General features: G+C 42.6%; 1 protein-coding gene across 2 annotated transcripts in view; it reads left to right on the top strand.

The window, feature by feature from the left end:
• The window catches only part of NEK11 (NIMA related kinase 11), a 163,523-nt gene that overhangs the window by 81,156 nt on the left and 65,985 nt on the right, over positions 1-16,382 (top strand). For both annotated transcript variants that reach the window (XM_059663988.1, XM_059663989.1), the window contains exon 12: positions 4,715-4,829. In XM_059663988.1, coding sequence (XP_059519971.1) covers positions 4,715-4,829 — 115 coding nt within the window. The remainder of the gene's footprint in view (positions 1-4,714; positions 4,830-16,382) is intronic.

Genomic DNA, 16,382 nt, shown 5'->3' with positions numbered 1-16,382 from the left:
CGAAGCCCCCTGAGGCTGTGGGGATGATCCCTGGAGTGTGGGGTGCTCATCCTGCTGTAGCTCAGTCATCGGAGGCTCCACATCGGGGGGCGTGCAGGAGCTCCCCGCGGAGCTCACTCTCAGCCAGGCACAGCCTAGGAACACGTGTTCTCTGCCTCCCTCTGAGAGGTTATTCACCTTTCTCAATTATTCAGTGGTTGTGATTGCTTTAGAGTTCTGAAAACCAAAGTTGGACCAGAGAGGGGGCCCAGCCTTTTCTAACCTTAAGAGTCTCCCTCTGTGGGAAGGACTAAAGAACTTTCTGTTGCAGAGTCAGGATGTTGGTGATATGTGTTCAATCCCGCCCCCGATGTTTCTACCCATCTCCCACTTCATTATGTGAAGCCAGCTGTGGGATCTGCTGCAGGCCCCGGAGACAGAGAAAGTGCTGGCTGGAAGGGCATGGGGTCAGCAGTAGGTCTTGATGCCACCACTTGATGTCCGTCTGAGTGCCTGAGTGCATTTTTCTAGCTCCCCAGACCGTTCTAGGCCCTGAAATCATAACTTGTGAAGGGGATTGTCTATTCTCTGTCTTTCATCTCTTCTCTCAAGTCCAGAACTGCAAATTCCCACAGGTCCTCACAAGGAGTCTGACATAAGAATTCTGTGTTTGTTAATATGTTTGAACTACATGTTCAATCCGCTGAGAGAAACTGGAACCTTTTTTTATGAAATGTTCAGAGACCCCTGCTTCTAAGGGGTTTTACCCCCTAAGATTAGACATTTAGAAGTACAGATATGGTAATATTTTTAGAGTACACGGGCATTGAATTATAATCTTGTACATCTGAAAATTATATAATGTTATTAACCAAGTTTATCTCAATTTAAAAAAAATGAAGTAACTTTATTCTTGAAGTTACCACATGGCAAACAGAAATGTAATTTCAAGTATGATTTTACATTTTAGTGTCAGATAATTTACTTAACTTTTTTTGCTTTTAAAAATATATTTTTTTTTATTGATTTCAGAGAGGAAGGGAGAGGGAGAGAGATAGAGAAAACTTAATGATGAGAGAGAATCATTGATTGGCTACCTCCTGCACCCCCCCTCCCCCTACTGAGGATCAAGCATGTAACACCGAACATGTACCCTGAGCGGGAATCAAACTGTGACATCCTGGTTCATAGGTGGACGCTCAACCACTGAGCAGCATGTAACACCGAACATGTACCCTGAGCGGGAATCAAACCGTGACATCCTGGTTCATAGGTGGACGCTCAACCACTGAGCAACACTGGCTAGCCTGCTTTTCTTTATTGATCCTTCAAAATAATCATTTTTGTGTTCTTTTTCACTTCTGATATGATTATTGTCTATATTAAACAGCTACACTACATTAGGTCTTGTCCCTCCTTTAAACCAGGGTCATTGGGGGATCCTCAGGTAACTTAAGATGAGGCTGAGACCGTAATGCAGGCAGAATCTCAGGAGACTTGTTAGCTGTGTATTATCCCATAGAACAGGGAGCAGAGTCCAGATCTTGGCCCAACTTAGAGAGGATTTCGCAAAGATTTTATGAAGTCCCCACGCCACATTGCCTGCTTAGTGCTTCCGGATGCTCCGCCCTTTCCATCTCAAGGGCAGCAGGAGCAGGAGAGGAAGTGCCTGATGGTGTCTTGGACAAAGATGGTTCATCTTTGCTCTTCTAAGGCTCAGTATCACCAATCTTTGGCCCTGAACTTTCCAGAAACCTGTTTCCTAAGTTTGCATATGATGAGGGCAGGAAATGCTGTAAGCAGATATGTGGCCTTGAAAATAGTACCCTCGCCCGCTGGCATGGCTCAGTGGTTGAGCGTCAACCTGTGAACCAGGAGGTCACAGTTCGATTCCAGTCAGGGCACACCTCCTGGGCTGCAGGCTCGATCCCCAGTGTGGGGTGTGCAGGAGGCAACTGATCAGTGATTCTCTCTTATCATTGATGTTTCTATCTCTCTCTCCCCTTCCCTTCCTCTCTGAAATCAATAAAAATATAATTTTGGGGGAAAAATATGACCCTCTTCTAGCTGGTTCAGTTCTGCAGACAGGATTGCTTAGCCCTGCCCACTCCTCACCCCCAGGTCTCTTGTCCTCTTTTGTGCAGTTATAGCAGCGGTTCTCAACCTGTGGGTCGCGACCCCTTTGGCGGTCGAATGACCCTTTCACAGGGGTCGCCTAAGACCATCCCGCGTATCAGATATTTACATTACGATTCATAGCAGTAGCAACATTACAGTTATGAAGTAACAACAAAAATAATTTTATGGTTGGGTCACCACATGAGGAACTGTATTTAAAGGGCCAGAAGGTTGAGAACCACTGAATTATAGTCATTTCCCACTGGCCCAATGCTAGCATCCCACCTCCTCTCTTTCAAATGTCACCTCCTCTCAGGAAAACCTTTGACCTCACAGATCCACAGTCACCTGGCTCTCCTCCAAATTCTTGTGGCTTAGAGCGGTGCTTCTCAAACTTCAAAATCACCGGTCAGTCTTGTTGAAATGTGGGTTCTGGCTGGGTTGGTCTGGGGTGGGGCCTGGGTGGCTGCGTTCCTAGCATGCTTCCTAGTGATTCTGATGCTGCTGGCCCAGGACCTCAGTGGACAGGCAGGGGGCTCTTGACAGCAGCAGATCACCTTCAGATGAGGGAAGACCTGGAAAAGCCACCTACAAATAGACCTTGCAATTTCTCTAGGAAAAAAGGCACTAAATGGGAACAGCAGAAAAGCAAGAGCAACCGAGGGAAAGCTTTCTTGTTCGCCTCCGAGGAGGATGCAGGTTGGAGGCCTGGCGAAGGAGCAAGTTTCATCATATTCACAGGCCGAAGAGCAAGGCAGGTTTAATGACACTCAGAGAACAAAGGAGGGAGAAAACTGGAAGCCAAACACTTTGCTGAGGGATTGAAGGGTTTTAAACACTCAAGGAAAGGCATCGCTGAGCTGAGAAACATAAAATAAACTATAAAAAAGAAATTGAATTAATCAGGTGCAAGACAGTAAAGAAAAACGTGATAAAGGAGAAAAGGAAAAGGAAAACGTTCCTGTCATTGCCCATACTCATATTTATGATTTAATTTCTTCCTAATCTCATTGGCGCTTCTTCTTCCTTCTCTCTTGCCGGCTGAAGCAAACCACTTTATATTTCAAAAGCAGTTGTAGGAGATAGAATCAGAGTTACGGGAGGGGACGGGCTGGCTGTGTCACCTCTTAAACATGTTATAAAAACAATGTGAGGCGTTTAGGACAGTGGCTTGTTGCGTTGTGCAGACCTTAGCTGACAGGGCCTTTTGTTTTGGCAGTCAGAATGTGGAATCAGGTCGGGCACTGTTTCTTTAAGGATGGGAGCTTAAAAGCAACCAGACACCATCATACACACAACAAGCCCAGTCTTCGTTTTCTCCTGTGGCATGTACGGTTGGGGAGGTATCAGAGTTGGGTTTCTGTGAAAAGTGCACAGCAGAGCAGGTCTCCATACGTGAAATAGTAATTCAGGCCAAAGATCAGGTCAAGTCCTCTTTCTAAGAGAACAGTTACAACAATCCTACCTCTTCTCCTCAAAGAGAACCTCCGCAAATCAAAGTCAGTTGAGAGTCCAAATGCTTATTTTCCAGTCGCTTCTGAAGGACACATAGAATTCATTTCATGCAGCCCCTGCCCTTTGTTCTTTAAGTTCTCTGTGTGCTATCCCTGATGCTTTGAAATTGAGATCAATTTCACCTCATGCAACAATTATTATGCAGTACAAGCAACGGACTCCTTAAAGATATTTTATGACTGTATTTTCACAAACACTGCCCCACAGTGTGTCACGGCTTTTATTTATTCATTTAAAACCGAGTTAGAACTTTTTCTTTCTTTTTTTAATAAGAAAACACTCGTGGAGTAGTTCTCCACGGAGGCCACCCATCAAGGAAAACAGGTCACGTCAGCATCAGCTCTAGGCTGTAAACACATACACACAGACGCACATACATACAACTACAACACACACACAGACGCACATACGTACAACTACAACACACACACAGACGCACATACGTACAACTACAACACACACACAGACGCACATACATACAACTACAACACACACAGAGACGCACATACGTACAACTACAATAAAGCGAAATGACATTGAAACACCTATTGATGTATTTGAGAAATTTAAGTTTTTTGAAGTATGAATTCTTTCATGTGGCCTCTTAGATCTCATTCTTTTAGCAAATCAGAATTTATAGACTCAGAACTTTTAAAGCTAGACAAGAGTTTGCAAGCATCCAAATCAATCCCTCACATTTTGAGATGAGGAAACTGAGCAGGGCTGGACTAGAGTGAGGTGAGGGTGATACCACGGGTGCAAATTTGAAGGAGGTACTTGTTCTCAGCTACCAGGCATTCCCGATTGAACCTGAAAGTCAGTGTCTCCTTCAGTTCTGCACCCTGGGCATTCCACTTGCCTCGCCCCGGTCATGGCCCTGAAACTGAGGCCTCGGGAGGCCTCAAATGTTTGCCCAGTTTATTGAAGGCAGTTTCTCTATCCCACACTGCCTTCTTGAAATTTGAAAATGTCAACATGTTTAAGGGAGAGGATTAGGTAGGCTTCCGTTTTCAAATAGTCTTCTAAATGAGAATATCGTTTCATTTGTGGTAGCGCTATTTACTTGTATGTTTCTCACAAACTGTTAATTGCCTTCCACAAGGAATCTGATGGCCCGACTTCAGAGAACCTGCCTGGGAATTGGCCCATCCCTTGCCCAGACCTCGGTGCGCTTGAGCCAAGTGTAGAGGACGCCATAGCTGACCTTGGAGATCGTGGTAGGAGTTTGCATCAGTACTCAGAAGGGTGCTTTCAGCTGGCACACGGGTTGATGTAGCTGGGCCTGCAGTAGGCCTGGCTGGCCGCAGAGAGCAGCCCTGGGATGTGTGTGACCTCCTTCCATCAGGTTAGTCAGAGGTGGGCTGTGACCAGGATGGAAAGCAGAGAAGCCAAGGTTAGTCTCTGCTCTCCTATTTTCTCCGTAGTAGTGAAACTCGCATCAGGTGAGGGACCTCTTCTCATGGGTTAACCATATGGCATTAACCGACTTTGAAACAGTGTAGGACTGTAAGTGCTCTGAAACACCGTTTCTCTCTTGTGTAAATGGTTTTTCTGGCCCTCATAAATTTAACGTGAAGAAATGAAGTCAGGCTTTGGAAAATCAACTATTTAGATGTGCAATCGTTGCCAGAAAAAATGTCCTCAGAGCTGTCACCCAATAGGGGAGAAACATCATAGTCTAATGGTTGAAAACCAGAGTTTGGGAGTAAAAAGCCTGGCTATCAGGGAAGCCTCTAGCAATTTAATCTCTTCTTATCCATGTAACAACAATAATACCTCCTATAAGGTTGTTGTGAAAAACAAATGAGACCGGCCACAGGATGCGCTCTTAGCTCAGTGCCCAGCACAGTGAGAGCCAAAGAAAGTGCAGCACCTGATGACCCTGAAGAGGAGGGGTATGACAGGAGGATCTTCTCACTCTTGTACCACTCTCCCCAGTGCCTAGGACAAAGTGCCAGGGCATTGTAGACACTCAATAAATATTTCTTGAATAAATGAATGAGTGGATAAATAAATGAATGAAGGATCTATTAGTCTGGACTTCTGAAAAGCAGATGCCAAGTTGTACTAAAAGTACAAAAATCTTAGGGGAAATGCTTGCATAAAAGGAAATAAGAAAGGAGGGGGGAAAGGTTAAGAACCATCAGGCCATGGTTCAAGTGTTATTCTAAGTGCAAAGAGAGGAGTTTGGTGGTGTGAACTAGTCTGCTTAGGCAGACAAGGGCAGCCAAGGCATCAGGAAGTCAGCCTTCAGCAAAGCCAGCCAGCAAAGGCCTGATTCTGTAACTGCTGCACTCTGGCAGCAGCCTGTGGGGCGGCGCAGTAGCCACTGGGAGAACGCAGGGATAAATTTCAGAGCACAGCAGCTAAGCCCTTGGCCAGTTATGCTCCTTGTTGTTGGAGGTCTGTGAGGTGCATTCTCCCATGAGAAGGGCTACATAATGGGATAACCGCTCTCTCTGGCAGTAATTGAGTTCTCTTCTCAAAGTGAGAACGGAGGTGGTGAAAGTTGGCTTGCTTGGTCATCTCAGCCCAAATTCAAATTTGATGTCTCCCTGACTGAACTGTTAGAGCTGGTGTTGCCGGCTTCAGCTGTAAGGAGACTAGCACCTGTTACCCTTTAGGTTGGCATTTGCCAACTTTTAAAATGGTGTGTGGCAGCCCTCTGGTAGCAGATGTCATTGACTAATATGTACATCAGATGGATTTGTATCTCAGACTCCTTTCAGTCGTTTCTTTCCTATAACTTGTTATTTTCCACAAATAGAATTTGGAAGCATAGAAATATCCCATGGGCCTGTCTTTCCAAGAAGATAAAACTGAGAGTTAGGCCATTGGGTAGCACCTGACCTGGATGGCGTGTTGCTCGGTGGCCAGTGCTATCTGTGAAGAAGAAGCCTCTGGACAGGATGTTGAGTGGGCGGGTAGTCTAGGACCCAGAAGTCTGGGCCTAGCCTCTGGCTGTGAGGACGAAAAGTACTTATTACTCTTTTTATAGTTGAGAAGCCAAAGACATTAAGTAATTTGCGCCAGGACTCTAAAGCTCCTGCTTACTGGTGCAGCACCCCTTCCATGCCATCGGAGTGTATGAATTTGGAGGTGGTAGGTAAGAGCAGTCGATTTGCAAGAATCACAAACATGCCAAATGCATTAGACTTTCAAAAAGCAGGGACTCTTTGTGTGCCTCTATGTCTTTACTGTAAGCTCCAGTAGCCAAATTACGCCTCAGCTAGCCCTGCCACAGGTTCCGGCGGCCACCGGAAGACCCACGCTGGTGTCCTTCTTACCTCTCCTTTTGGGGTGTCAGTATGGTAGACCATGTATTGATATACTAGCCAAGCTGGAAATGATCCCGTCTATGCCTTTGACCATCATATAGCATGTCCATAATAAGAAGCTGTAAGATCCCAAATCACATAGTATTTTTAGTTGGGCCAGTTTCCTTGTAAAATATTTTGAACATTTCCTTTATTCATTTCTCTCTGTAAATTTGTATTGTCTAAATTCTATTCTCTCTTAAATATTAAATTAAAAAGAGAGACTGAGAACTATGAAAATGGAACCTTCAGGTCGATCACTGATGAGAGGAATGGAGGGCAACTACAGGAGGATGCGTGCGCACATAGCTTAATCCTGAGATTCTGAGGCATGAGATTCCGGCACATGGTGATGAACCATGAAGTGGTCATTTCCCCGATTCTCTTTGGCTTTTAGAAGATTTCCTCTAAACTTTCAGCACCCAGAGGAAGGTTTCTTTTGTTTGTTTGTTTATTTTTTATCTAGCGTGTACATGTAAAATAAAATTACACAGCCACTTCTTAAGTTCCTGCCCCAAATGTTTAATCAGTGTTTGATGTTGAATGGAAAAATTCCCTCTGGGATGTAAGGATTTAGTTGCAGGGAAAGAAGACAGGGTAAGACAAAATTTACGTTCGATAGGCATTTACTTGACTATAGCTGATTTAATCCAGCCAAAATCATGGAAAACTATTATAATTAAATAAGAAAGCACAAATAGAACATTAAAGAGATTACCCCTTTAAATATTAGTATTTAAATCCTCATATGTAATGCTGATGATTTCTTGCACATTATTAATTTTTGCCGGGCACTTCATTGCACTTTAGCCTTATCTCAGAAGCTCACAGCTGAGTTTCAGAGTAGCATTTTTTTTAAAGCTGGGATAATCTGAGACTCCCACTCAGAGTAGGGCTCTCAACCTGATTGTGCAAATGAGGAGGCTTCATTGGCAAAGGCCTTGCTGCCTCCTGACAGCCTGACCAGCTGTCGCCTCTTTATTTTCCTTTCACCCACTCCTTGAGCATAAAAGCGCCTTCCCTGCCCTGACCAGTGTGGCGCAGTTGGAGTGTTGGCCTGTACAACAAGGAATAATGGGTTCAATTCCCAGTCAGAGCACATACCTACGTTGCAGGTTCAATCCCTAGTTGGGGTGAGTATGGGAGGCATGTTTCTCTCTCTTACATTGATGTCTCCCTCTCTCTCTCTCTCTCTCTCTCTCTCTCTCTCTCTCTCTCTCTCTTTCTCATTGAGGTTTCTCTTTCTCCCTCCCCTCTATCTCTCTCTCTGTCTCCCTCTCTCTAAAATCAATAATTATTTTTTAAAAAGCCCCTTCTCTGTGCTAGGAGAAAACTCCAACCCAAGAAGGTCATATTTTGCTTGCCCAAAGGAAGTCCACATGCCCCTTCCAACTGTGGGCTGCTCTATGACTTGGAGTATCATCTCTTCCTTTTACTTGTCCAAATGGAAATAAGGTGATTTAAACTCTGTTGGACAATGATATATTTTTGTTGTTTTAATTTAGAAAAGAAAACATCTATGGATTGCAATTCCACTTGTATATAGTTTCCTTGGAGAAGTGAAAGCATGTCTACAAGTTCTGACACAAATGTTCTTACCAGTTTTATTCATAGTACCAAAAATTAGAAACAAGTTAAGAGTCAGTCAACAGGCAAATGGATAAACAAATGTATAGTTTATCCATGCAATGGAACACTACTTACCAATGAAAAATGAAAAAATTGTCAGTAAATACAACAATATGTGTGAATATCAAAACCATCTGCTGCATGACAGGGAGCAATGCCATGTGGTCGGTCTCCAATGAATAGAGCACAAAAGGACAGAGAGTGCTAGCCCAGACTCCAAGCCCAGCCCAGACAGAGAAGCTGCAGATCTGCCTGGCTCATTAGCCCCCAGGACAGAAGACCAAATGCCACTTCTCTAGCCTTGATGCCCCACCTCTTCCAGAGCGTTAGATCACTTAAAGGCTTGATTTATAAACATAAATGGATGGTGGTTTTATTTCCTATTTATCACATATTCCACTGAGTTATATTTGTGTCTTCACCTGGCTCTCATATTTACTTCTGCAGTTACTCCCTAATTTTCTGAGCTCTAGAGGATAATTAGAATAAATATAATATTGAATGAAGATGTGCTGACTCTCCACCCTGGGGCACATTTAATAATTTAGAGTGTTCTTTCCGCATGACAAGCTGGGTAGGTGCCTCTAACTGAAATTTAAAAGACTATATCTAATATGAAAAATTAAAGTAGATGCAGAATAACACCTGCCCAACCAGCCACTTCACTCTTGTGCCCTATCATGCATAATAGGAATAAGAGGGAATCAGTCGCCAGCACATCGGTTGTCTGCACCCCTGGGCCTCTCCAAATAAGTTTCTCACCTGGGAGAGCTGGGTGTGATCCCATGGTCCATCCCTTAGCCAACTACACAGTAATTATACAGCAATTACTAAACTCAGGGTCCTGCTGGCCGGGCAGAGAGCTTCCTTAAAGTGGCCTTGCTTGGACTATTGTGTTTCAGGTTTGGAATTAATCAACTAAGCAGAAAATTAAATGAGCGTCAATCATAGCTTTAAAGTAAGAGAGAATACAAACTATAACAGACTAAAACTTCATATAATGCATGCTTCAGACAGCGTTTTGGACATGCCCTGGTCCGGTTTTCCTTTAGTCGATGAAATTGTTTTCCATGCAGGGAAGTTTAACAGCTGTACGCAGGGCACATGTACCCATCCCCTGGAGACCAAAATAATGTAGCAATATTGGACAGTGTCAGCTTCCCAGCAGATAACCACCTCTGATCCATATGCTAATTTGTAACAGGAGTGATTGAAATATTTTGCTTTGGTGTTTAGAGCAGACTTTAATTTAGGTATTTGTGACCTATTTAAATTTGTCCTCTCTGATCTTCTTAAAGGGGCTTTATGTTTTGTTTGGTGGCAGTGAGGGCCACATCAGTCTCAGCATCTCCTAGATTCACTTGTCAAACTCTTTTGTTTTTTGAAAGCACATCTCCAGGAAAAAAAAAATTCCAGCAATACTAGTATCTAATACCTTTTGTCATGCATGTCTAATAGCATTTTTCCAATTTCTCTTTTTCTCTTGCTTCTAAAAAATATTCAAAATAGAAAAATAGGAAACTTACCGAACGATCCAAAATGATTGTCATGTTTCATAGTAGTGTGTCTGTGTGTGAGCAGTAGAATGAATTGGACTTGTTCTGAAAAAAAAAAATCATTATTTTCTGTGTCTGTCTGCGGAAATATTTTTGCGAAGGTGCCAGCATCTGTAGCTCACCAGTTAGGCTCGCCTATGAGGTTGCAGGACTGGTTCTTCATAAGTTCATCTTACACGGGCGTCCACGTGTAAGGATACAGTTTATGGACGTGCAGTGTAACTCTACACACCCCGCTTCACAGCTAACCGTGATCCTCCTTTCTGGGTAACTCCTTGATTTGTTTGGGTTTTCTTTCTCTGGCTTAAAGTTATTAATGGGAATTTCCTCTGCTATTAAAGGTTATCTGGCAAAGTGCGTATCTGTGGATGAGTTTCAGACGCCTGCAATCTCTCACTGCGCCAGAGCCTTTTGGGTAGCAGAGATGAAAGTGACTTTACCATTGTTATATCTCAGGTTAATTTTTCTTTTGAATCTAGGAACAATGAACAAACCCAACTCCTCTCCCCAGCTTAACTCTACGGGGCCTGTTTTCTGGCTCCAGATAACACAGAATTAAATCAACTGCCCCTCTCCCGCCTCCCTCTGTCTGCATCCCCCACAACCCCATTTAAAATATAATCATTTGATAATTTTTATAAGCGGTTGCTTATGAACAAATAGTCTGCAGTTATATATTTAGCCTTCTTTTATTTGTGAAATTACACATTTTTCACAAGACTAATCTTTTGAATTCATGGCACCCTGGATGAACGATTCAGTGGTATATTCAAGAGGACTAGAAAGTGACTGCAGGTTAAGAAAACGCAGGTTTTGAAAATGTTTTTGAATGTTTCCCTGGGCTCCGTTAGCGCCGTGTCTTTGGTGAGGAGAATGGGTCACTTGCTGACTGTGCTAACAGGTTCCCAGGCCATGTTCTCACCTGTTTCCAGAACTCCTCCATTCTTGAGGACATTCCTTCCGTACCTCACCTCTTGCTTTTTACTCTCAGTCAACCACGCTCCTACAGTCATTGATCTCTCAGCTCAAAATTCAACCCAGTAGCTACTATAATAAAAGCATGTCTCCTGTTATATTGACAGTGTTCACTGATGCAAATTGGCTGGGTACCCTGAGCTCCACTCACAGTGTAGATGGGCATCACAGCACAGCAGCTGAGAGCAACCAGCCAGTCGCTATTATTCAAGGCAGGTCTGGGGACCACATCACTGACATCTGAGGACTTGTTAGAAATGCAGAATCCCAGACCCCACTCTAGACTTACTGGATCAGAAGATGAATTTTTAACAAAATCTCAGGGGTTCGTAAGTACATTAAAGTTTGAAAAGCACTCAACTAGACTCTAAGTCCAATGGCGGAATGGCCCAGGTGGATACTAGAATGTGAAAAATAAAGGAGGGATTTCAGAGGCATGGGAATAGAAAGCCTCCATGCAGGCTTTTTGAGCTCCCTACCTATTGCCTCTTTCTTTGTAGATACCCTTACATTTAAATAATGGCTTATGGAAGCCACCAACAGCGCAAAAATATGGTTTCTCCTTCTGGAATAACTGTAGAATAATATTTAGTTTAATAGAGGTGCTCACATCACCATAAAGTAATTCTCCCAGACGCCTTCATGTATTTGCTAAATATACACATTAATGGGAGTGAAGGGTTTTATAAAGTACAGTCTGAGTTACAGGTACACACCTGTCCTTCTTTCATTGGGAAATGACTGTTTTCTAATGGGCTTGGTAGGGCCTCTCTGTGAAAATACTTACTTACTGATGGTGTGGCAGCTGGGTCCTGTGTGAAGCAGGCACTAAGACAGACTTACAAGTACAGAGATGTGTTGAGCGTAATTTCTGTGGCAAGAGTAAAGGGCGTGGGATCAGGAGTAGGTAGAGAGAGTCTTCAGGCTGTGAGGCAGGCCTGACCCCTATGAAAGGTGAGCAGGAAGAAGGAGTATGAAGAGCCTCAAACTTCACGGAGTCCTGAGACAGCCCAGTGGGGCATCCGGGATCAAAGGTTTCCCACAGAGGAGCCCCACATTGGGCAGCAGTGCTGTGCCCCCCTATCCCTGCCAGCTCAATGCGCCTCAGAGGCCTCCGGAGCTGTCCGCTCACTGCAGCCCTTGCAGCTGATCTGCAGGTCTTGGAAGGAGCCCTGAAAGGCAGCTCTCCATGGAAGCCACAGTCGTTCATTTGAGTCATTCCATATGTGTAGGAGTCAAGTAGTATTCGGATAAACCCTCTATGATCCAATACTTCTCTCTAACTTCGAGTAACCACACCTCCAATATGTTCACATTTTAAAAATAAAGAATATCCATATTTCACAAAAACACAGGTTTGGAGTCAGACTTTATCTTTTTCCCTCTTCTGTCATTGACCAGCTGTGTGAACTTGGGCAAAAAACAAACAAACCCATGCCTCAGTTTTCTCACCTGTGTGATGGGAATGATACCTAATTTTCCGGGTTAAGTGAGGAATAAATTAGATAGTATTCAAAGAGCTTAGCTAAGTACATGAAACATAAAAAGTGCACAACAGTTTCTCACTAAAAAATTACAGTGTCAAAGAAACTTGCAATATTTTCTCAAGTTCCACATAAAGTCTTTGAATTGGTTCTGAATCAATTTTTAACCATCCGGGAGACCTTCTAATTATAGCTTATAAACACCTTCACTATGTGAATTAAGTATGATTTGGAATACAATACATTTACTTGCTATAGTTTTTGCATTTACGAGAAATATGAAATCACTCAGGTTGGTTAATTCTGTCAAATTATGGTCTTAATTATATCCATCTGGACCAGTTATTTTAGCACCAAGATAAATTATCTTCTTTGTCAAGACTCTAGACAGCTCCTATAACTAAAGTTTATTCCCTGCAAGCATGTGTGTTTGCTACTTGGTGGGTCAGGGATGCTGTTGTTAAGCCCAGAAGTAGGACCCAAGACAAAGTTCTTTAAAAGATGCTCTTTTACCAGCCGTCTTGAGCCAATGAACTGGCAGCTAAAATTTACAGCTATTTTCTCCAAATACATTATAAATGTAAATATATTTTGTGCTAAGAAGCATAATAGGGCAAGAATATACATTAGTTTTTCCACTGTCTCATTTGGGATTGAGGCCAAATTCAGTAGATTAAAATATAGAGTTTGACGGGCATAACTCTGACTTTTGCAATAGAAATATGCAACTAACACATGCAGTTATTTTAATGGAACTCTGCTCTGGGTTTATAATAAAGCAGGGAGTTCGTCTGATACATAGGGATTTGTTCTGCACTCTACCTTAGAGTCTGTTTATGAAAATGACTTCCTGGTTTTAGACAAGTTGCTCTGAATTTTTCCTATTATTTTCTCCTTTAGTAAGACTATAAAGAAATTTCAGCAGGCTGTTTTTCCATAGCATAGATTTCTAAGATAGTCTGTGTTCACTTCAAGTGAATGTATGATTTTATCTCACTTAGGGGGCTGCCCATGGAATTAGAATATTCCACATATGATTATAGGTACATAGTTAAATCATTTGATTCTTACCACAAATCTGGTGCGATGGGCAGGCCGTATTTTGAAAACTGTAAAAGATTCACAAATTGAAAAATTAATTGGAGCAGATTCTAGATTACCCTAATCATAATGCAATCCTCACTCCTCCTTTTAAGCGGGAGAGAAAAGTGGGAGCTGTGTTAGAGGGCCAGCGTTGCTTGGATCTTGGGTCTGTGCCCAGAGCAGGTTATACCTGTGGCGCGGTGTCATTTGTCTTATCTAGATGGTGGGGGGTCTGGACTGGCTGTTCTGATGGAGGGCAGGCGGGATGGGACCCTCTACTTTGAGGGGCCGAGGCTCAGGCTTGCCCATGCTCAGGAATGAGCAGGTCAGGGTGGCTTTGCTTGTACGTGTTCTGAGTCTATGCTTTCAGATTGGGCTTCTTACACTTAGCATGAATGGAACACATATCAGTTCTTCATTTCTTTTTATGGCTGAATAATATTCCATTGCACGGACAGACTGCGATTTGTTTATCCATTCATCTGTTGATGGACATTTCGGTTGCTTCCACATGTTGGCTATTATGAATAATGCTGCTATGAACATTTATGTTTCTCATACTTAAAATTTTTTTAAATATATTGATTTCAGAGAGGCAGGGAGAGAGAGAGAGAAAGAGAAACATCAGTGATGAGAGAGAATCATTGATTGGCTGCCTCCTACATGACCCACAATGGGGATCGAGCCCACAAGCCCAGGCATGTGCCCTGTTCAAAAATCGAACTGTGACCTCCTGGTTCATAGGTCGATGCTCAACCACTGAGCTAGCGTTAAGTATTCCTGGATATCATGAATAATTTCTCCACTCGTACTGCCCCGTTAAACAATTTTTAATAAACTGGAAGAAAGGATAATGAAGCAGCAGGAGCACCTTTAGTGACTAGGTGCTCTACAATACAAACCCTGCTCTGCTTGAATTTTATGGGTGTGAAATCATTAATAGGCAGAAGTAATGTTGCCTGTGTTATTGTAATGGTCATAAAAACCTGCAGTCTTACTGTGATGATGCACTTGTATGCTTTAATCGACATCATTTTATGTGCTAAGTAGGTGGCTGCAAGGTCTTGAAATTGTTTGAGGGGCCTCCTGCGGGGATAATTGTGTGGTGAAGAGTATTCATTTACTTATATATTTACCGCCAAAGAGTTTGGGAGTTTCTAAATCAATCACCCACAGGCCTGGCTCTGGCGCTCGCCACGCACAGCAGTTTTTCATCACTGAGGAATCTTGAATAAGATGCAAATTGTCTAATAAATTATTTTGTGTTACTCTTCAACTTTTGAGAAAAATAGTCCTTGGAGAGCTGTAGTATCAGAAAATGCAATCAACTCTTTAGAACAGGTTGAGTTTCAGCTTTTATCACCAGGGACATAAAACTTGCAGACACGGGCTGTATGGTGCCATGGGATTTCAGAGCATATCTTTAGATAGATTGTTCTTTGTCAACATTGATAAAGTACATGTATAATGATCTTTGCTTCAGTTTCTCTAGCTTCATTCTTCAATGAATATATTCCCATTTTGTTTAATTTTCTATTGGGAAGATATAAAATTATTTTTAGTTGAATGGCCTCTGAAAACTTAGGTGCATTTGATATAGGCACATAATGTGCTGATGGAATGAACACAGTTCTCATGTTCTAGGTGAACACACAGCAGCAGCATTGATGGGCCCAGATTTATATTTCCATACTAGAGGTCCGGTGCATGAAATTTGTGTGCAGGTACGGTCCCTAGGCCTGGCCTGCGATCAGGGCCATCTTCCCTGGCTGCCGGCAGCCGGCCCTGCCCCCCACTGTCACCCACCCCTGGTTCCCTGTTCACTATTGGCCGATGGGAGCCTGCTGATGGGGGGAAGGGACCAAGAGGTGTTCAGTGCACCTCATAGTGACTGGTTGAGTGGTCATTCTGCTGTTAGGGTCAATTTGCATATTACCCTTTTATTATATAGGATATGCATCCCTTCCTTTATCAAGATTTATTTGATTCTAGGGGCTTTTCAGTAGGTTCCTATTGAGTCAGGTCCTACATCAGAAATGCAGAACATTTTCTCACTTTAACACTGATAATTTTTTTCCCCTTCCAATTTTTTAAAATAATTCTTTTCATTTTATTGGGTGAAGCAGCACAACTTACACTATTTGCATTGTTAAATTTTTATAAATATATCTTTTCTAGTTAAATATTTTTATAATAATTATCATTTTAACTGTGAAGTTTGTTTTATATTTTAAATTGAGTTTTACAATTGATTAAATAGGGGAAACCACAACCTCTTTTATTTCTCTAAGAAACTTTCATCCTATCCAGGATTATGCAGTTGAATGTGTCTTCTCAACTTTGCTTTTTATATGATAAACATAAAGAAATAAGTCTTCATAATACAGTGAGAAATCAAGAGCTGCAGAGTGAGGAGATAGGAGGTTGAGCCCATGCTTTGCACACTGGCTGTGTGACATCAGACATGTCCTAACTTTTCCAAGTCTCAACAATGTCATCTCTGAGGTGGATTCTGAGGATCCATTACCAGAAACCCTCCACTTGCCCAAATCTAAGCAAACATCACCTCACCTGAGTGCTACACTTGCCTCCAACTAGTCTCTGGCCTCCAACTAGTTCAATCTCTACATGGCTGCCAAAACGACCTTTAAACATGCACATATGTGTTTAGGATACAAAATAGAAATCTTTCTATTGGCCTACAAATATAAATACACATTAAATTT

The sequence above is a fragment of the Myotis daubentonii genome, chromosome 14, assembly GCF_963259705.1.
Source record: "Myotis daubentonii chromosome 14, mMyoDau2.1, whole genome shotgun sequence".
Lineage (NCBI taxonomy): Eukaryota > Metazoa > Chordata > Mammalia > Chiroptera > Vespertilionidae > Myotis > Myotis daubentonii.
The sequence above is the reverse complement of the archived record's forward strand: the minus strand, read 5'-3'. Positions and strand labels throughout refer to the sequence as shown.